This window comes from Phasianus colchicus, chromosome 7 (genome assembly GCF_987193195.1).
Source record: "Phasianus colchicus chromosome 7, bPhaCol1.hap1.1, whole genome shotgun sequence".
Lineage (NCBI taxonomy): Eukaryota > Metazoa > Chordata > Aves > Galliformes > Phasianidae > Phasianus > Phasianus colchicus.
In genome coordinates this window covers 29,001,702-29,022,366 of record NC_143442.1, presented here as the reverse complement: position 1 = coordinate 29,022,366, position 20,665 = coordinate 29,001,702, and the positions used below count along the sequence as shown (strand labels likewise).

At 48.8% G+C, this 20,665-nt stretch overlaps 1 protein-coding gene across 1 annotated transcript in view; it reads right to left on the bottom strand.

Annotated features, from left to right (window-relative positions):
* Nucleotides 1-11,773, bottom strand: part of TMEFF2 (transmembrane protein with EGF like and two follistatin like domains 2) — a 106,978-nt gene extending 95,205 nt beyond the window's left edge. Inside the window, exons 1-4 of the mRNA XM_031601138.2 lie at nt 11,533-11,773; nt 10,994-11,103; nt 5,813-5,942; nt 3,399-3,425 (exon numbers count right to left, since the gene is read on the bottom strand). Coding sequence (XP_031456998.1) covers nt 3,399-3,425; nt 5,813-5,942; nt 10,994-11,103; nt 11,533-11,707 — 442 coding nt within the window. The 5' untranslated portion in view covers nt 11,708-11,773. The remainder of the gene's footprint in view (nt 1-3,398; nt 3,426-5,812; nt 5,943-10,993; nt 11,104-11,532) is intronic.
* Between the last annotated feature and the right edge of the window lie 8,892 nt (nt 11,774-20,665).

Sequence of the window (20,665 nt, the reverse complement as noted above, 5' to 3'; positions counted from 1 at the left end):
TTCCTTTCTGCTTTAGTCTTCATCATAAAGAATTAACATAAAAATCAAACTTGGCTAAGATGCACACACCCACAGGCCCCGTACGGTTCCCATTAAAGTAAGTAAGACTTCAGTGAAAATTGAAAAAGGCTCTGGAACCAACTCAATGGAAGTGCTGCACTCTGCAGCACTGGGACCACAGCAGCAGCGAGCACCATCACCACCCACTGCACATCCATCAGACTGAATGCAAGGCCATCGACAGAACTAGAAACACAACATGTGGGGAGGGGGAAAGGAATTCAGTGCCAAAAAAAAAAACAACAACCAAGAAACCCAGGAGTGATGCTCTTAGCCCACTGAGAATAGTAATAAAATACTGCATCTCAAGTTGGTCGCTGTTTGAAGGAAGCTAGGAAACAAGCAAGAATTCATTATGAAGCTGCTCAAGACCAAACCATGAATCATTGGGTTCTAAAAAAATCCTATGCTGTCTAGAGAACAGCATGGATGAAAATGAATGGAATCTCTTTAAATTACTCTCTGTATAAACTCCTTCACATTCATTCTTTCTGCCACTGATTAGCCTCCTTCTATGATACGGGTTTTTAAATTATTCCACACCACACTCCCAGCTTCTGCAATCAAAACAAAGAAGCAACTCTTGATTCTTCATTTTTAGTCTCCATTTACAGGAAAAAGCATCTTCTGCAGTGCAAAACTTGAACACCTACTGTTCTTATGTGTTTCCTGGATATCCCCAAAAGTGAGTGCGTGCTGATAGCTCAGTAAGCTAATGACCTTAAAATCCTCCCACCGCTCCGCAAATAAGGGGACTTTTGTGTCGCTGTACTGAATATGCTATTGCTGCCTAATGGAGTATTAAATCACCTCTGGAAAGCCCCCAGGATGTTAAAGCACAGGAAGCTGGAACCCCCCCCCTCCCGATCTCAGCAAGCCTGGAAGTAAAGACAAAAAAACCCCAAATCCCAAAGATTAAATTGGGACATACTCACTGCAAACTCAGGTGGGAATGAGCAGAAGGAAATGTGGCTGGCAGAACACACCCCCTGGTTATACCATCCCTGCTCTAGCCTGGTTCCTGAGAACATGAGGTTTTTGTGACCACGCTGTGTAGCTGTATATCTGTCCATTGCACCAACTCCTTTTCCAGTAATTTCTGAATCGACTGATTATAATTTCACATGACAGAGACTCACAGAGGATGAGGTAGTATTGAGAGCTCAACTGTTATCAACCATCTCAAAGCAAAAAGCTTGCTATGCTCCAAGAACTGGAGAACACTATGACCTATACTAGCTGGCAAATTTGAGTTAATTCCCTGTTAGGTGTGCATGTGATCAGACTACATAATTCCAATCACAAGATAAAAGTCCACTGGAAAGCTGGGCCGTTCATCTCACAGCTTGTGAATGATACACAAAAACGTGCAGGAAAGTCCTCAACAATTCACACTGAAAGATCACCTCTTGGAGGTGCCTTCAGCTAGAAGTCCATCTACCCTTGGCCCAGGGAAAGCAAGCCCTACCCAGATGCTCTCCTTGTGCACCAAGTACAGATCCTTTTGTCCCAAATCCTGCACCAAGAAAAAGATCTCTTCGATATCCCAGCCCTGATGTCACTTGCCTGGATTTTGTTGGAAAAGGCACTCACTGAGAGCATCCTAATCCACTGCGCCAAGGAGAACGTGCTGCCCTCCCATGCCCACCACAGTCCCCAGGGCTGTTAACCAAGACTGCTTGGAGATGCATCAGAAAGGGAAATTTTCAGTAAAATAAAACAACAGCAAATAAACAAGATTACTTAAGATCTCAGACTTCTCATAGAACAACTTTCCACTCATGACCGTTAGAGTGGATTTTAAAAGACTTATTGTAGTGACATCCGAAATTTATTACAGCTTTTACAACAAGACTGTGTGTAGTAAAGAATGATGTAGTGACAATATTTACTTGGCTGGATTTAGCTTCTTAGGGCACATAAATATACTTTTGTACTTCGAGAACAGCAGTGGCTGCCTACTAAATCTTGTATAATACAAGGCAGCTTTGTAGACCTTTAAACACACACCAACTTGACTCTGTCTACTTCACAAATTTGCTTCCTTAACTATCTGCCTAGTCAGTCCCCATAGCCCTCTTCTGCTTGTCTTCTGTCAACCTTAGCTCTTAAAATGAAATTGCTTAGAAATCCTGCTTTTAAAGTCCAATGCTTTTTAAGTATGGATTTTGTTACTTTCAGACAGTAGCCAAGTTTGTTTCTCCACCCAGCAGTTACAAAACAAACTGGAAGTCTTACATTCTCCTTGGTACACACCTGAGAAAAGCCATACAAAGTAGATTTATTAACCATGTGCGTGAAGGACCCATTGTAAGTATAAACTGAAGTGTAGATTTCTGTTAGTCTTCGAAACTCTATGAACTGGTCCAGTCAGAAAGACAATATAGAAGGACTCGAGAGTAAGACAGGAACAGTCAGACAAAGTTTTTGAATACGAGACGTAATACTTTCAATTGTGAAACTTGAAGTCCAGTATGTGACGATTAGATCTCCTGCAAATACCACTTCACAGGTGAGAAGTGCACAGTGCACACTCCAGTGTACTGGTTAGCAAAACTACAGGACTGGCTGCCCCAACTAGCCCTCCTGCTTCACAGCCTCCAGGAAGCAGCAGCTCCCAGAGGGCACACTGCCCACCTACCCTGAGGCAGGGCTCTACCCAAAGCCACCACCATGTATACTCCCAAGAAGCACGAGTCACACGTGCCAGGATCTGTGGCAAACCAGCAAACCCATAAAATCGCTCCATCTAAGAAATAAAAACAAGAAAACCCACAAATTCACCCTCCAGTTTAAATGCAAGTTTGCTGCTGTTTTACAGTAGGCTCCAAATGCATCAAAGGGTTCGGACTATTTCTGTGTTTGCTTTCGCTGCTGTTGTTCTTACAAAAACACACCATTCTTCTCCCATGACATTGCTTCATAACTTCAAAAGAACGCTCTCCACTGCCACAAAATATTTGCTTTGAATCCTCCAGCAAGGAGAAGCCAAGGTTTGGCTCACGTGTTAAAAACAGGAAGAAATAGCTCTCTAAGAACAGAGCAAACAAGTGCAACAGTAACAGTAGATGGAGATAGAGCTCCTAGCACAACCTATGAATAATTCCAAGTCCTATTAGAAGGAACACAGCTTTCTGAATTTCCCTAGAAAACAGCATGTCATTACTGGGTTGCAGCTTGACTAAAATGCAAAATGTCACTTTTTCAGAAAAAAAGCCAAACAACAGACAATATGCAGTGTAACAACTAAACTGCAAAGCACATCCACTTAGAAGCTGAAATTGCAAAAGACAACGAGTGTAGATATAAGCAGAGCAATATTAGAAGAGGGCTCTTACCTCCGTCCCCAGATCCTGAGCCAGCATCTGGGAAGAGAACAGAATGAAATTTATATTCATGTGCTGCTGTATGTCCTGTAAGCATGTAAGGCAAGACTGTTCAGTTAAATGCATTACATCGTATCTTATGTTTGATGTCATCCCTGGGTAAATTACAGAGATCTAATCTGAACACAGTTCACTCAAGCTGCCTTACTCATGTCTGAACTCCCTTACTTTATAGTCTCTATATAAGACTAAAATAACTTAAGCCCTGGAGTGCTGTGATGTTCTCAGAAGCCTCTGCCTCATCTGTTGTACTGAGACTGATAAAGCAGCTCCAGGAGCTTTGTTCCCAACAGTTGTGCAGAGTTGCTTCACATGGCCACTAGGAAACAGTCAGCATCAAACAGGGCTTAAAACAGGGTTTAAAAACACATCTGTCTGAGCCCAGACTGACTGGAAATGCGTGCCATCATCTGTACAAAACACCTCAGCAGATCATAACCAGTTAGAGTCAACCACTGAAACTCTCATCCATACCTCTTCAGATAAACAATTAAAATGCCATTTCTCTCAAAGTTGTTGCTGAGTTTCAAAGCCAAGTGCTTTATTTTGCTCCTGCTCACTGTTAGGATGGAACAACCAGCTTCACAAACCCAAGCGCAAACCCAAGCGCGATGTCTCGAAATCTCCAAGCCCAGAACTTCATTATGATACTTTCTAACCGAGGCCAAGTACAGAGATGGCCACACTGGGAAGGGCTACAAAATTCTCCCAGAGAGAAAGGATGCACTCCTTAGCAGATGTTTATCCATTCATCAACATCAAGAGGAACAGAAAGAGTCTGGGATGGCTGCTTGGGGATCCAATCACCCCATGACTGTTATGTCAAGTTTACTGACAGTAAGACCTGGTGGATCTGAACTGCCTTGCATGTGCCAGTTCTGTTTCAATGAATGTGTCACAAAAGCAGCTCAGTCTTGCAGTGCAAACTGATCATTCTAAGTGGGAGAAAAGCCAAAGGTGTTTGGAAAAGCGAACAGATAACGATAGTGTTTCCCTGTATTCTCTGTCTCTTTGCAGGGAGGGATCTCATATTATCCTCCTTCCCCTACATTCGGGAGCCCACACCTCCACCAAGCCCCCAGCAGCACAGGTCTTTGTGGAGGCTGGCAGCCCTTTGTGTCACTCTGCACCATCCTATTGCCAGTAGTGAGCTAGACTAAGAAAAGATGAAGCAATGCACTCAAACTTGATCAAATCCCTTTAATCAAAAAGTTAGGTTGTTTTGTTTGTTTGTTTGTTTTCAAACAAACAAGAAAAGAAAGAGTTGCTGTGCTGAGAGAATTTACTAGGTGAAAGGAATCCTGTGCCACAATAGGCTTTGTCAGTCTGAGCTCCGCTAAATATCACTTTATAGAGGAAAGAAAAATTGAGCATGTGTGTTACTTTTTTTTTTCCACCCCTATTGAAAATTGCCAGGTAGCAGCTTCAGAGAAAAACAAAGTTTCCAGGAAAAAAGCTTTTTCTCTCTGATGCACCAAACACAAAAATCATGGCACTGCACAAAGTTTGTCTGATGTACTTTTTATCGACTCCTCTGTCCTCACCCGAGAAAAAAAAAAATCTGCCTTAAGTTTAAAAGGCTCTCTCAAGAACAAAGCCTTACTCCTTCTATTCTTTTCAAGTGAACTTCACTGCCCAGCTCCAACAGACACTGAGCACAGAAGAAAAACATCAAGAACCCTTGCACCTATGCAACTCTGTTTTTCTGATGGATTTTGCTCATTTGCTTTCCTTGCTGCTCCATGAAAGCAGAGACACAAATAGCTCTTGATGCTCAGAGTTAAGCAAGGGAGTCTCAAACACCAGTCAGTTTTCACATGTGCTCTTCAATGAGACCTTCCAACAAATCCAGGAAAATAAGTGATTGCACGGACCTGCTCGTTAAGTGTGGTGAGGTTAAATCCTCAGCTGGTGGAAGCTGCTGTGGCTCACTACAGACAGCAGAGCTCTGCTGAGCTACACCAGCTGGGAACCTGGCCCCGCAAGGAACAACTAAAGAGGTTGCCTTAGGGGCAGCACTGCTCCAGCCCCACTACTCTCTGCAGATTGCAGAGGGGGTTGCTATGAGCCAGATGCCCATCCATTTATCCAGCATCTGCTTGCTATGGTTATCTGCTCCCAGTGACTTGTCGTACTGCCCCCTAAGCATACACTGACTGACCAGCAACACAAGATACAGATTAAAAAAAAAAAAAAAAACCAAGAATCACCAACTTCTGCATTGCACTCTGTCAACCTAAACCTATTTAGAAGCAAAGGACAGCAGCAGCATCTTCTCCCAACCAAGACTGCAATGAATTAACCCCCAATGAGCTCGAAGGAAGGATTCACAGGGCTCCAGCCCTCGGCAGCTCTCTACTACGTACCGGTCGCGCACGATCCTTCGGAGACGAGCAGTATCTCGCTCTGTTGCTTGCAGGCAGCCTGCTTCAGGTAGCACTCGTTCTGGTAGGTGTCACCGTTGGAGCCGCAGACGGGCACGTAGTCATTGTTGCACTGGAAGGACACAGAGCGGCAGCGTTAGCCGTGCAGAGGGATGGGGCAGCCCGAGGTTGTGTGCCCCCCACCCCACAGCACGAAACCACCAGCAAAACCAGTGGGAGGGAGGCACTGCCTCTGCCCTTTGCTAGAGAAGAGGGATGTGTAAAAGAAGGGAGAGAATCATGAGACAACCCCAGGCAGATACCCACAGAACTGCCTCCCCATGAGGATGAGCACTTCCAGGCAGGGAACACCTGGCAAGGAAAGCAACTCCCCAGCAGCAGCTCATGTATTTCTATTGGATGGTAACAGGCAAATAGCAGCCAGCAGACTCTTCCCATCCTCCTCCCTGCTACAGAGCCGGTCCTTTGCATGCAGAGAAGCGTCCGTCTGCGCGCACATAACTCTCTATTTAAGCACTTAGCCATAATGAGAACTGATGGGACAGAGGGCAATCATTTCCAAGAGATCCTGGACCAAAAGGCATCCATCCCTTCTGCTATGGGCCGGATGCTGCACCCAGGATGCTGGGGGCCCCAGGTCCCCACACCACGGCTGTGCTCCCACCAGTCCTGCCCCACAGCCCACACCGTCTGCCTTCCCCGTCCACCACTGCAGGGCAGCTTTGCCCTCTTCTGCTCGTTTTAATAAAAATAATTCCATTTAGTAGAGAAAATTGGGCAACCTACGGGGTGCAGTTATCATCAGATAATCACACTCCGAGGTTTAAAGATTCTTGGATGTGCCCTGTACGTGGTAATTACGCTAGGGATATGATTATCTCGTGATTACCGTACTCCTGGTATGCCTCATTGTTTAATTATAACAAATGGAATGATCACAATTATTATTTACAAATGCTCACCTCTGCTTAAATCCAAACGAAAATTAAAGAAGCCATACCACCTATTTGGCTACCTCGTGCCACAGAGCAGCTGAGGTGTGCTCACAGCCCAACGCACAGAACTGAGCCATACAGACCAAACAGGCCTCGAGGTGAGCGACTACAGAAACCAGCATCACAAACAGTTGCATAGATTGCATTCATTGCAGGCCTCCACACGCAGCAGCTGCCAACGGATTATTCATAGTTGGTCAGAGTGACATTTTGACTGGGCTAAATCAAATGACATTTTCCCCATGTGCTGTATTTTCTCAGATCTTCCAGAGCTGCGTCCCACCCCCAGCATCCTCTTCCTTTGGAGCAGGACAGCATAGCAGCAGTGAAAATCTTTCCCTTCCTCTCTTGATGAGGTGTTACCCCATGCAGACATTTTCAACAGCCCATTAAAAAGTGTTTCTGCTATTGTCACAGTTGTGCTCCAAACTCGAGGAATGTTGCAAGCAAAAAACACCAACCTCATCCAGCAGCTTGACAACAAATGCTGGAGGGTGATCTGGAATACTTAACCAGGACAATTAACACAATCATGCAAATTTTCTAAAGCATGAAGTGTCAAGTCAGGCTTGTTTTACACACCCTCTCTCCTTGATGCCCATGGGACTTCTTGGCAGAATCCAACCCACAGCATCTCAATAGGCTTTGATACACACACAATGCTGGACCCCATTCCCAAGAAACACAGTGGGATCCCTGCTGGTTTTGCCCAGAGCCAAAGATGATCTTTTACACTGACTTAGCTTCAAATCTGAAAGGCCAAGCAGCCCTACGTTAGCAATGTGAGATGTCAGGAGTGAAATCCTGAGCCACGGGTCCTGCTGGTTTCTGGCAGCTGGGCCAGAACTCCTTCCAAATCTCAGCAGCTCTAGAATGTATCTGAGAGACACTAGGCAGGGCCCTGGGAAGGTGTCATTCTTTTCACAGAGGTTCTTCCATCTCTCCTGTGGCTCCTGACTCACCCAAATTTGGCTGTGGAGAGCAGAGGTAGCTGGCCCATCACAATTGACAACTGATGATCCACCCTTTCCCTTCTCAAGCTGGAATGGTCCTTCATGCATTTCTTCATCACTGCCCATCTCCCCCATCACTCATTTCATACAGCTGCTGCTTGGATGGAGAACGCAGAAGTGGGGAGCTGCTGGTGGGAGTGCAACAGGTGAGAGCTTCCAGGTAAGTGCTGCCTTGCTCTGAGCTGGGCTGACTCTAAAGGCCATGATGAAACCATTCTGGAAGTCACCCAGTAGAAAAAACAGGACCGCTGAAGGGAAGGTCACAGCATCAGTGCTCAGGTAACTGGTGAGCTTCTTCCTCACAATAGAGGATATCAGATCTTGACTTGGCTTCCCTGGCATGGCTTCCTCAGTCTAACAACATATTTTTGGTACGGGTTTAAGACTTGAGAGATCAAGCTCTGGGCATGATCACAATTCTCTATCCCTAAAGGCCTGTTGGAACGCACAGTGAAATCCATGTCAAATCTCAATAAACCCAGGAGCACAGTGCCATATTGTCAGATTCTCTCATATGCACATGGGTTCTTAAAATACACCTGTAAAGAAGGGAAATAAGTGCATCCAAGTCACCTCCATTCTCAGCATATGAGCAGCCTTTTGCAGTCACTACTATAGCTGGAGACAAGGCAATCCTGCAAGTGCTGGGATCAGTGCTAGAAGTACAAGGTTTGTTTTCCAAAGAGACCAGTGAACCCATGCACCTCCTCCTCCTCGTAGCGCTGTTGGAAGTTTGACCTCCTCTTTCTCTCAGGCTTCACTCCCCAAATACTGGCTGTGTTAGGAGCCACGTAGCATGACACTATATTCCAGAAGTGAAATAGCAGGCAGCAAGCTGGCAGGTGAGCTACAGCTCCACCAGTACTGAAGGATGCGAGGGACTCAACGCACAGAAGGAGGGCTCCCCTCACACAGAGCAGTTAACATTTGCCATCTTGGTCATGAGGTGCAACCTTGATGGAAACGCCTTTTGGACATGTTCACAAGATCTGAGCTGAAGAGATGTTGGGCTGCTGACGGCTTTGGAGGACCAAGGCTCAGTGCATCCAGCCACAGCCCTACTGGGCTTTGTTGGCAGGGTAGGAGGGGGGTGGTTGCCACCACACTCAGCCCCACGGCTGGGACAGCACATCCCCTGGGCAGAGTGAGATGTGATACTGTGCCCCACAGAGTGGCTCACCATGGGGAGACAGGGAACAGGGCATGGCTTTGTGAAGGAGCAAGAGGGAGCCAAGCAACAGGACCTCCTGCCTCAGCATGTGCCTGCTGCTCTATGGAGAGGGAGCCCCACTCACACCTTCTGCATCAGTCCGACTGGGTATGCCCTGTCAAACAATATGACATGAATTTTATCAATCATGTCCACCGAAATGGAGCTAGTATCTGCAATTCTGATTTGAAAAACTAAAACAAAAAACACACACAGACACAAAAAAAACTGCACCAAAGAAACAAACCAAGCCAAAGCTGCAGCAGTTTGCCTCTGCAGCAGTCCCAGTTTGCCTCTGCAGCCCCCCAAGCCCCACGCTGGCCAACCCAGGCCTTTCACACAGTGAGGAGGCAGAAATTAGCTTTCAGTCCCTGTCTGTTTTCTCAAGCTGCAGTGAAAGCCCCTGGCAAATTCTGGAGAAAACATAACAAGTAATTATAGTGATGAGGCGTCTGCTATTGATTTGCTCACTATCACCCAGCGAGCTGTCACTGAAATGGGGCACTGAGTTCTGATGAAGGACCCCTCGCCCCGGACACCCAACCCTGGGGCTCTGCCCGCCTCACCCAGCCGCAGGCACCTCCCTGGGGGCTCATCTCCTACCGGCACGGAGCTCCCTGCCCGTCACCTGCTGCTGCGTGGGGAGGCACATCCCTCCCGCAGAGCCCAGCAGCGCATCTCAAAGACATCGCCCTACAGCCATTACCCAGTTCCCTTCCATGTGTTCCTACGTCCCCTGCAGGACCGAGGGCAGGGCCGGGTAGCAACACACCAGCCCCCGCGGTGGGACCGGGCAGCGCCACTCCGTGTTACAGCACATTCTTCGAAAGAGAACCCTGAAATCCCCGCACACGCTGAGCCGCAGCACAACGCCCCTCGGCAGGTCGCTCACAGCGGGGCTCTGTCTCCGGGTTTGTGATGCAGGCAAACCAGAGATGGAATTAAAAGCCACACGGCGAGTAGGGAACCACAGCACCTTAGCAAACACCTGCCTTGCTCTCATTACTGAGAACTCCTTTGCTGTAAAGGCAGGAGTTGATCCGCCTGGGATTTTTCTCCTGAGATAGATTCCAGAGATAGATTTAGCTCTAGGAACAGCACGGTACTCACGGTGCTTCCAAGCAAACAGCCTATCAAAGCCCAGTAGCGCATCAGTCACTGCGGGCACACACCATCCCGAGCTGTGTCACTGGCCTGCCCGGCTGCAGGCGCTCCTGGCAGCACCACAAGTTGCACAAGTTGACGTTAAAACACCACCGATGACAGGGAATACGGGCAGAGACACGCAGGCAGAGACACGCACAGCCCCTCGAACGCCCGGGCTCTATTCAGGTCAGAGCAGAATGCGCAGCTGCTCGCGGGTCGGCCCAGCACCACATGAATCCTTCCTAAGGAAGCTGCCCGACCCTGAGGATGCCTGGGATGCTGCGGGGAGGAGAAGGAGCGGAGGCAGATACCAGAGCCCGCTGCAGCTCCATTAACCCAAGGGAGCTCCCGGCTCGGAACAGAGGATTTCTCCCTAATCTGATCAGCTGGGCAGACACACGGTCAGAAGCGCCGTCACCGCGCAGCCCTTCCTCAAAACATTGCATAAGCACATTACGGATCCATTTCTTTAACGAGATCAGAACTCCGAATACAATAAGCCGCGATCTGTATCGGAGCCCTCCCTAAATTCATTTCCAACTCCTCCTTCAAAGGGCAGAAGAACAGACAGAAACGCACAGCGGGAGCTGCGGACCGAGGGGACGCGTGAAGCCGCAGCGTCTCCCTTCCCCAGCAGAGCTCGTGTCCCCGTGCCACCAGTTGGCTCCCCGGCTGCCCGCCGCACGCTGCCAGGCTGCGCCTCCAACTTCCCCGCACTGCCGAGTGACAGGTGACAGCGGGAGCGCCGCGCCTCGTGCTCTCATTAACGAATTAGGAGAGGAAATATCAATCTCCTTACCTTGAACTGACAGACGCAAGTCACGCTGTCTCCGATCCTCAAACACTCCCCATCGAATTTACAGGTGTTGGTGTCGCAGAGAAAGAGATCGTTTTCTCTGTCATCGTAACCTCGAATGCAAAGCGGAGGAAGATGTCAGCATCGGGGAGCGACGGATGATTTCCTGCCGTCCCTCCCTGCCCTCGGTACCCCACTCCTTCGCCCGTTTCCCCCTCGGTCTCTCCGTCAGCCGTCGTTTAACGCAGCCCCGCGCACTTTTTCCCTATCTCCCTTTCCTCGCACCACCGCGAACACAAGTCCCGATTCCTGCAGCCGCGACCGAGCGAGCCGCGCTCCGCAGCCCCGCGCCGTTCCCGGCAGGAGCCCCGCGGCTCTCGGCCCCCGCGGCTCTCGGCCCCCCGACCCCCGCGCAGCGGCCGGACGCGGCCGGGACACGTCGGGCGCAGCTCGGAGCTCCCGCCGGACTCGGGGCAGCCCGCGGCTCTGCCCGACGCCGCGGCCACGCGCGCCCGGCCCCGCTGGCTCCCCGGCGCTCTCACCGGAGCAGTTCCAGCCGGTGGGCGTCTGGCAGTCGCTCAGGGAGGTAGGGAAGGCCGCCAGCTTGTCGGGGCGGGCGAGCAGCAGCAGCGCGGCGGGCAGCAGCAGCCAGCAGCAGCAGTCGCACAGCGTCCAGCCGCCGCACTGCCGGGGCGCGGAGGGCTCCCAGGGCACCATGACTCCCTCCCTCAACTCTCCGCCGAGCCCCCGGGGCGCCGGGGGCCGCTGGGCATCCCGGGGCCCCGGCCGGCGGCGGCGCGGCTCAGCGAGCGGCGAGCGGCGGAGCCCGGCGGGGCGGCGCGGGGCTGCGGGGGGCGGCGGCGGGGCGGGGAGCGGCTGCCATAGGGGCCGGGCGGCGGGGAGCGGGGGTTGGGCGCGGAGGGGCCGCCGCCGCGCAGCCGCCGCCGCCGCCGCCTGCCCCGCTCTGCCGCCCGCATCCCTCTGCGCGGGGGAAGCAGCGGGTCCCGGCCCGCCGCGTCACGTGCCGCCGCCGCCGCGCCCCCATTGGCCGAGCGGCGAGCGGGGAGCGGCGGGCGGGGCGGCGGAGCCCCGAGGCGGCGCCCGGGGCAGGGTCTGGGGGGGGGGGAGAGCGGGAGCGCGCCCCGCGCGGCCGCGTGCACGCGCGCCCGCCGGTCTCGCCGTCGCCGGGGGCGGCCGCGGGGCGCGGGATGCGGGGCGGCCGCGCGGAGCGGGGACGGCAGCGGAGCGATGGGGAGCGCGGGGGGTGCTCAGCCGGGCCGCGGCGGCACGCCCCGCTGGAAAACTGCACCGTCACGGCGGCGAGCGCACCTCGGGGCGCGGCGGGCGGCGAGCGGGGCGTCTCAACGTCCCGCCGGCTGTCCCGCGCCGCGCGGTGCCGGCGGCTCGCGGGGAGGCACGCGTTAGACCTTACGGGGAACGAATCCCCATCGGATCCCTCTGCGCAGACGGCAGCGGAGCCCGCAGCGCGGGGCCGCCTCGTCCCGCAGCGCACCGCGCCTCCGCCCCGACCGAACTGCTGCGGCTGGGACGGGGCTGCAGCTGTGCGCACAGCGCTGCTAAAGGTGTGCGCGCAGCGCTGCTGTACGTGTGTGCGGAACCGCTGTAGGTGTGCACACAGCAATGCTGTCGGTGCGCACGGCAGTGCTGCTGCTCGGCATCCCAACAGCAGCTCCGCACGCTGTGACGGGGAGCGTTCCGGGTTTGCGGAATTCCCATCTATTCCAAAGGCGCCGCAGATTTCCTGCATCCCCGTCCCGTCCCGCTCAGCCACCCCTGCACCCCGTTAGGCCACCTGCGGCTGCCTGCATTGGCTCCTCTATGTGTCCGTACTCCAAAAGCCTTCGCTACACTGAAGCGCACATCAGTCTGCACTCTCCTGCATGTGCTGCAGTGCTGCTGAAGATGCACGCACGCCCCTGTGCCTCCCGTTTCCTACCAACTGACCAAGCCCTAAGAAGCACCTCGCACGCAGGGAATACTCCTTTTTACTGCCTGCTAGTGGCTGAACGGAATCTTCATCTTCTGTGGGTTCACAGAAATCTGCCAGCTGAGCAGATCGATTTTTTTTTTTTGTCTTTCCCTTCAGCACTTTATTTCACTTTTTTTTTTTTTTTCCCGTGTCATTATTCCCTTTACTATCATATTCTATTTCCCTCTCACCTTCCCCTTCTGTATTTAACTTGCTGATTCTTTCTCACATCCATCATCTGTTGCTCACCGAAGCGCTCTCTGCCTTGTGCTTAAAGACCTCCATCCCAGCCGGGTGTGTGCCGTCCTCCTGCCTGGCCCTTTCCTATAGACCAGTATTCCCAGCCTAAGAAGGCAATGAGACCATCAGGTCCTTCCTGACCTGCCTCTCCTGCCACCACAGCTCCCACACAGGGAGCACAGCAGCAGCAGCCCAGCTGCAGCCCGCCTTCTCCCCAGAGTGCCATATAGCACGGCGCTGCCCGGCTCTCTCGCACACAGCTCTGACTTACATTTGCCCTGCTTTATTTCCAGCCGCTCAGACAACAGGCTCTGTCTGCTGAGACAAAAGGAGCCCCTCTATTTTTGTACTTGTTTGCTGACTTTGGAAAATGGGAGCTCCACCAGAGGTCCTGTCATTGTCACAGCGCCGTGCTTGAACTGCAGACCTGAAGGGCAGCCTGGTTAGGGCACGGTGCTGGAGGTTTTGCTGTGACTAACTGCTATTTTCCTCAAAAAGATTTTCCTTGTTGATATAAAGGCTTTACTCGTAAAACATTTTAACGATAAAAATACATCTGCCAGACCCACGAGCCCCATTTCTCCATCACCCTCTCCAGCAATTTCTCCTGAATTAAAGAGACTGCAACACAATTACCTTTCCATATACTTCCCAGCCCCAAATCAGGCATCCCTTTGCCCTTCTAATCCGGTGCTTCACACACAATCACTTGGTAATGTGTTATTCCCAGCTGTGCCCCAGCGTGTGGTTAGCTGATGCCTGGTGCTCCCATCCCATCTCCCCACCACACAGAAACTACTCCTCATAAGCCATGCAGCCCATTTGCTGCCTAGCAGGCAGCTTACTGCGAGGGTGATGGACAAGTTGCAGCTACCATGGCCTCCAAGATATGTTGGGGTCATGGCACCTGTGCCCTGGCTCTCTGTTCTCCAACTCAGAACCAAGTGCCACAGAGCAACAGAGCAACAGCCATCAGTGTGGTTCCTTCTAGCTCTTAACACATGGCTCCATTGCAAGATAATGAGTATGCAACGGGCAGAAATGACATCCTGAGTGTTAAACCTATTACCCTTGGAGATGTTTTGGGACCTGTGCAGCTTTTAGTTGCCTTTACCACAGAAAATGGGCAGATGAAAGACCTCAGAGGCAGTACTGATACAGCGTCATCCAACACACGTCGTCACACCAGACGTGCAGTGCTTGCAGGACATTGCTGACATTGCTCCCAGATGGTTGAGATGTTTCAAATGCCCTGAAGGGCAGGGGGATCTGTGCCAGCCTGCAGCATGCTCCTCCAGCCCCTCATGGTCTGGGCCCGGACCAGGCTGCACCCACTGCCAGTCCCACGTCGCACATCTGCAAGCACTGCCTTCTGTTGCTGTGCTTGGCAGGGAGACGACGTGTTACTGACAAGTTATGTAACCTCAGTTATTCACACTTGCATTGCATCTTGGCTGTGCTGCTCCTGGAAGCCTGCAGTCTCCCAGAAGTTTCCCAGAACTTGGGAGCAGCCAACTGGTGCAGAAGAGTGTAGCAAAACCTCCTCGGCAGTACAAGCTATGGGTATGTGAGACCCGTTCTCCTTATGCTCTGTCTACCCAAAGCTGTAAAGCTGAGTCCTTGTCTTTAAAGCACTGCATGTCTGAGGTCTCCTAAGGCCCTAGGACAATACTTTCATCAAGAATATTAACAAAAAAAGGCTTCTTTTTACAATACAGCTTATGTTCATCAACATTTTCTTTGGATTGGTGCTAAGAGTACAGGACTTGGGTTCCATATCAGCTAAGAATGAATCCCTCCAAGGGACATTTAAGTTAGCCTCTTCACCACTCACACTGTGTTACCATATGTTTGTGAAACACGTAAATACAGAACTTAAAAAAATCCCCTCTGCACGGTTCTTGAGAGGATAAGAGGCATTCTGCATGAACAAACTACTGCAAGATACCTAGAAACAGTGAGAAAAATCTATTAAGTCAGAAAGAGAACTGACCAAGCAACATCCTAGCCAGCGCCAACAAGAAGGGGACATAAGCATCACCTATTTTCATTGGCAGTCTTTCAAAGCAAAAGATGAGGTCTGATTCCAGTATGCAAAAATCCCACCTGAAATGGCTTGGGAGCCCAGTTCTCAGATGAAGCAACCCAGAAGGAAAGGTGTGTGACGGATGTCACCTGCTCTGGCAGAAGAACAGCAAAGGATGCACAGCCTATATGGACTTACGTGTATGAAACTAGAGCTTTCCCCTCTTGGAAGAACATTTGCTTCAGGTCTGTGTATTTTCAGGTTTGGCTTGACCAAAAATTGGCAGACTTAGCCCTCACATGTGTTCCTGTCAGAAGTCTGTGAATCTCAAGTAGATTTTTTGATCATCTATTTTTCACGTGTGCAGGAAAAGTGCACAGGGGTGCCCTCAGACACGCAGTCGGTAAGGCGCTCTATGCCTATATGCCATCTTACAGGTTTTACACAGCTTTCGGCTAAATCACATCTCTTAAAGTAAAGTATACCAGTCTTGGACGTCACATGGATTTTTAATGCTCTGAGGGATCCTTTGGGTCTATAAACAAGAAGTGGATTACACTCATCTACATGCTGTCAAGACTGCTTTCCTCCCTACTTGTGAAAGAAACATGGCTCTCATACTTCACTTGATCTAGTGTGTAATCCAAGAACAATTCATGGCCAGCTATGAGAAAAGTGTGCTGTATTTTTCATTGTAATTAACCGCTTCAGAGGAAGACTCCTCATGTATAAAGATGAAGAGAGGTCTCAGCTTTCCTTGAAAGATGACTTGCCTCTCAGCAATGCGTCTCACACTTTGATTTTTGACTGAAACATTCCACTGCTTTGGTGACCTGTTATGCCAAAAAAAGCTGTCTTGTGTTCTGCTTTACTTTTAACTCAGCGTTCTGGCACACGCCAAGAAAAAGAACAAAGTATCACAATGTATACTGGAACAGCATTTCGTGCTGCTCCACAGATGAAATTGATGTCAGAAAAAATTGCACAAAGGGCATGGAAAATATGAATAAATGCTGAGGTCCTTTTTACCTTCGGTTTTAAATAGAAGGATTGAAAGGCACGGATGATAAAGATTTATGCATCCATTTACAGTCCATTCTGGAATTTTAACATTTCATGCAGCTTGTAGGAAGGAGTGTATTATTTATATAAAGCCATAGTTATTCAGCAGTGTTTATTCCTGAAGAGCAACAGAACACCTTCGGGGGAGAAGAAGAAATTCATAACTCTGGTTGACTACCAGGGCTAACCAACTTAGCTCTCCTATTTTTCAATTGATTTAGAAAGAGCCTTGCTCCTACACGCACCTTTGTAGCACTAGACATTTTGCTATCAGCAGCAGTCTTCACCCTTTTCTCTTTCCATCTACCTTGCTTCATTGGAACTATAGAAGTTGGGTTTGATTTTTGTTGTTGTTGATTCGTAGTTGTGGCTTTTTTTCCTCCTAGCAGTGGCTCAAACTGTCTAAATGACAAAGAAAAACAACCTGGAGACATACAGCAGAACTTTCAAACAACATTTCTCAGTCAACTGAGTTGTAGCTTCAGCTGCTGTGAAGATGGGTCTTGCAGAAGTTAAATTTAGCTCACCTTAAATGACTGTACTGCATCCTCTTCCTACCTAGGTACGATTCCTTCTGACCACCAAGGACAGTTAGTAGTTTAACCAAACAAATCCCAGGTCTTGTTCAATCCTGGCAGTGCTGCCAACAGAAGCACCTGAATTACGTGTGCATCTGCAGAGGTCTGAGAGCCAGATAGATGTATGAGCCATTCCTGCTCGCTTTCAGTAGATCCTAGAAGATGGGCAGACAGGACCGCTCAAGCGTTGAGCAGATCAGATACAGTGGGGGAAGAGTACTGTTTCCTTTGGGATAGACATCACTGCTGAAGTCCCATAGAAGACACTACGCACTGTGATGAAAAACTTCATATGGGTCCTCTGACATAGAGTAGGAGATCCAAATAAAACCATGGTGGAGGTTTCCTTATAACCCCGCAGGCAGCTGGAAGCTGTCATCTGTTCAGGACAAAGCTGGGACAAGAGATAGTGTCTGTATGTTTAATAGCTCCTGATAGATTGTCTTCCCATGAATTTCCCATGAACCACACAGCCATATGGCATCCAGAAGGACCTGTGGCCACAAGCCTCGAGTCCTGCGTGAGAAGATACTCTCTTAAACCTGGCACCTGCTAACATCATTTGATACTCCTATTTCATGCATTATGAAGCAGTTACAACCTTTTCATATTCAGCATCTTGTGCCAGCCCATATCTGTAAGCCCTGTTCCGTGTCTCCCCATGTATTGCTAAATCATTCTAACAGACAACAGCCTGACCGTGCTTGCCTTTTGCATATGGGTGGAGATCTAGCATCAGTGTCCCTTCTTAGGAGAAGTGCCAACAGGCAATGTCTGACCTCTGTGTGCACTGCCAGTGAGCATCCCCTGCCATGATAACCGAGCACATGGTGTGGGTACCCAGAGACACTGTCATCTGTCACACGCAAAGCTTTTGGGAGCAAAGGGCACTTGTATGCCCCAGGCAAGTATCAAGAAATGAATGAATGTGGACTTCAGTTCAGCCACAAAGGTATGGTACAGTGCCAAACTGACCAACTGGCAGCGTGGTCCCTTGCACTAAGCAGTGAAAAGTTGATGGGCAGCATTCAGCTGGCTGATAGCAGATGAGAGGGTGAAGGATCACAGGGGAATTCCTTGTTGGTCTTGGGAATTGGTATCAATGAGAATTAATACAAGAGAAAAATCTTTAGACATGGAAAATGCTAAGACTCTCGAAGGATTAGCCTAAGAAGGATTCTTACCAGGATCAGAAATCAATGTCCTTAGGAAATTTTTATACATACATACTCATGCATAAAAATCCAAAATGTAGGCCTTATAAAACCTGATTCCATAGGTGAGAAGAAAAAGGCCCAGAGAGATCTAGTTCTGACAAAACGATCCTTGGGAGCCATCACATGTATATTTAACTTTACTTTACAATGAAACAAAACAGCAGCAACAGAGAACATTGTTGAAACCAGAAAACATTTCACTTCTTATCATGTAATTAATTTTTTATTCAAAATGTCATTGCTTGAGTATGATAGAAACATTTTTTATGATCAGTCAGGCAAAAGTATTATTTAGAAATGATTTGAAAGCATACCAACTCAAAACAGAAAAAAATGCAAATGAAGGTGCTTTGCTACCTAAAACATTGATGCCAAACAATATAAATGGTAACTTCTTCAAAAAAAAAAAGACTGCTAAAGTACATCAAGTAGAGCTCTACGATAATAAAGAGAACCTTGCTGCCTTAAATGGAAAACTTAATAGCTTCCATTTAAAGAAAGGGGCATTATAGTCCTAAATATCACTCCCACCTGCTCTGAAAATGACAGCACAGTGATTTTTCTGAAGTCTGTGATGGACATAAACAGAGAGTATCCTGGGTGCTGATTGCCCAACCCACAAAAATAAAACTACCTTTTGCATCATTGCTCTTGTGATAGCCATGAAGTTACGCATCCCTCTCTGCAGCCTCTCCACTGTTTTCCCTTCTGCTGAAGGTCTCTGTCTTTGCTGATCCTGCCCCACTCCCAGCGCTTGTCCCACGAGGTTCTGAGGGACATCACACACCACACTGTTGAATGGTTCCCAGCTTTCTTTTGCTTCATAAAATATGCTACAGGTTTGGAGCAAGGTAGCTACCATTATTATTATTGATCACTGTATGGAAGAAATATGGAATCACAGAATTGGAGGGGTTGGAAGGGACCTCTGGAAATCAAATTCAACTCCACTAAAACAGGTTCTCTACTGTAGGTCACACAAGAAAGTGTTCAGTTGGGTCTTGAATAGGGGTCAGCCCTATTCATGCTGGACAGTCCTTTTAATGGCTGCAGAACAAACCCCTTGTCAGCAGGGTGAGCTCTTACAGGATGCCACTCGTGTGTAAGGTCCTCTAAGAGCTCTACATGCTCACATGTGAGGCTGACTCCGATGTACCACTGACCAACCATTCAAATAAATGCCCATTAATTTGAATTTGTAGACTGGGGTTGTTTTGTTTGCTTGTTTGTTTGTTTGTTTTCTTTTAGCTTACACAAGAGGCAAAAATCGGATCTAAAGCAATGGCAGTGAGGGACTGGTCCCATGGTCAGCATCAGCTATGATCTCACTGTGAGGTTGGACAGGGCAGGGAGGTATAAAGGTCTCAGAGCCCCGTGCAGATGATTTATGAGGCTAGGCTGCTTCAAACAGTTCTTATTTATGTCACGGCAGGAAGATGTAAAATCTGCTGCATTCCAGCTCTGTAACTGAGGAGGGTTTGTGAATGTGCAATCCGTGGATAACAGATAAGGTGCCAGTAGATGGCTCTCAAGATATGAGGCCCATGGCTCATATAGGACTGAGACAACTTCTTGGCTATTGAGTAATAGCTGCTTTTGCTGCATGGCAGGAAGTAAAAAAAAAAAAAACACAAGGGAAGATGAGAAGACAGAGACTGCATGAAAAGGAGGCATTTTCTATCCAGACCCGCTCAAAAATATCAGAGCTCTAAGCTTAGCTATTTGTAATGATTTGAGGCAAAAAAAAAAAGCAAACATTTTTCAGTAAAGTGTGATTGAAATTCCCCTTTAATTCTTTAAGTGAGATTTAGGGGCAGTTCAAGCAGATTGGATATAGCTGAGAGAATACTTTCACAGTCCCCCTGTTTCTCTGCAAGAAGAATTGTTGCCAGCCCCAGCAGAGTAATGCAGTAAGTTACATTTTCTTAACTAAATAGCAGAGCAGTGTCTAATTAGAGTTGATTTTTTTTATGAACTAACACCCTTAAGGGGAGGGGATCCACAAGGGAAGCTCATAGTTTGCAATTCTACAGAGGTTTGAAATGAATTTTTAGTACTGTGTGAGTAAGGTAGGTAGTTACAATTTTTCATGAGGGGAGAGGGAAGGAGAGGGCGAGAATTTGTACAACATAGTTTTATTCAGACCATAGCATACAAACTAGAAATTCTGCTTGAAAACGTATCCCATTTTTTAAATTAAATTTGTCTCTGTCTATGCTTTAAATACTCATTTTCCACGTAGCATGTCCTAAGGCCTACGCCATCCCACTGAGATGTATTTTCCTGGTCAGCGACCCCAGTCTATATTTATTATACTCCTTCTGTTTCCTGGTTTCATGGCAGGGACAACTGGAGTGATTGCTGACTAAATAATTAGCCAAGGGAACTCTTTCTCTGTATGTATCTGTACTCATTAGACTAGTGGGAAAACGTAACTTACTTTCATAATCTCTTTCCCTATAGGTACCTGGCACTTTCTGGGAGCAAAGTAGGGAGAAAATGTAATTGCTAAAAGCTCGCACACTCATTATTAGACTAATGATACCTTTTCCTCTCAATCTT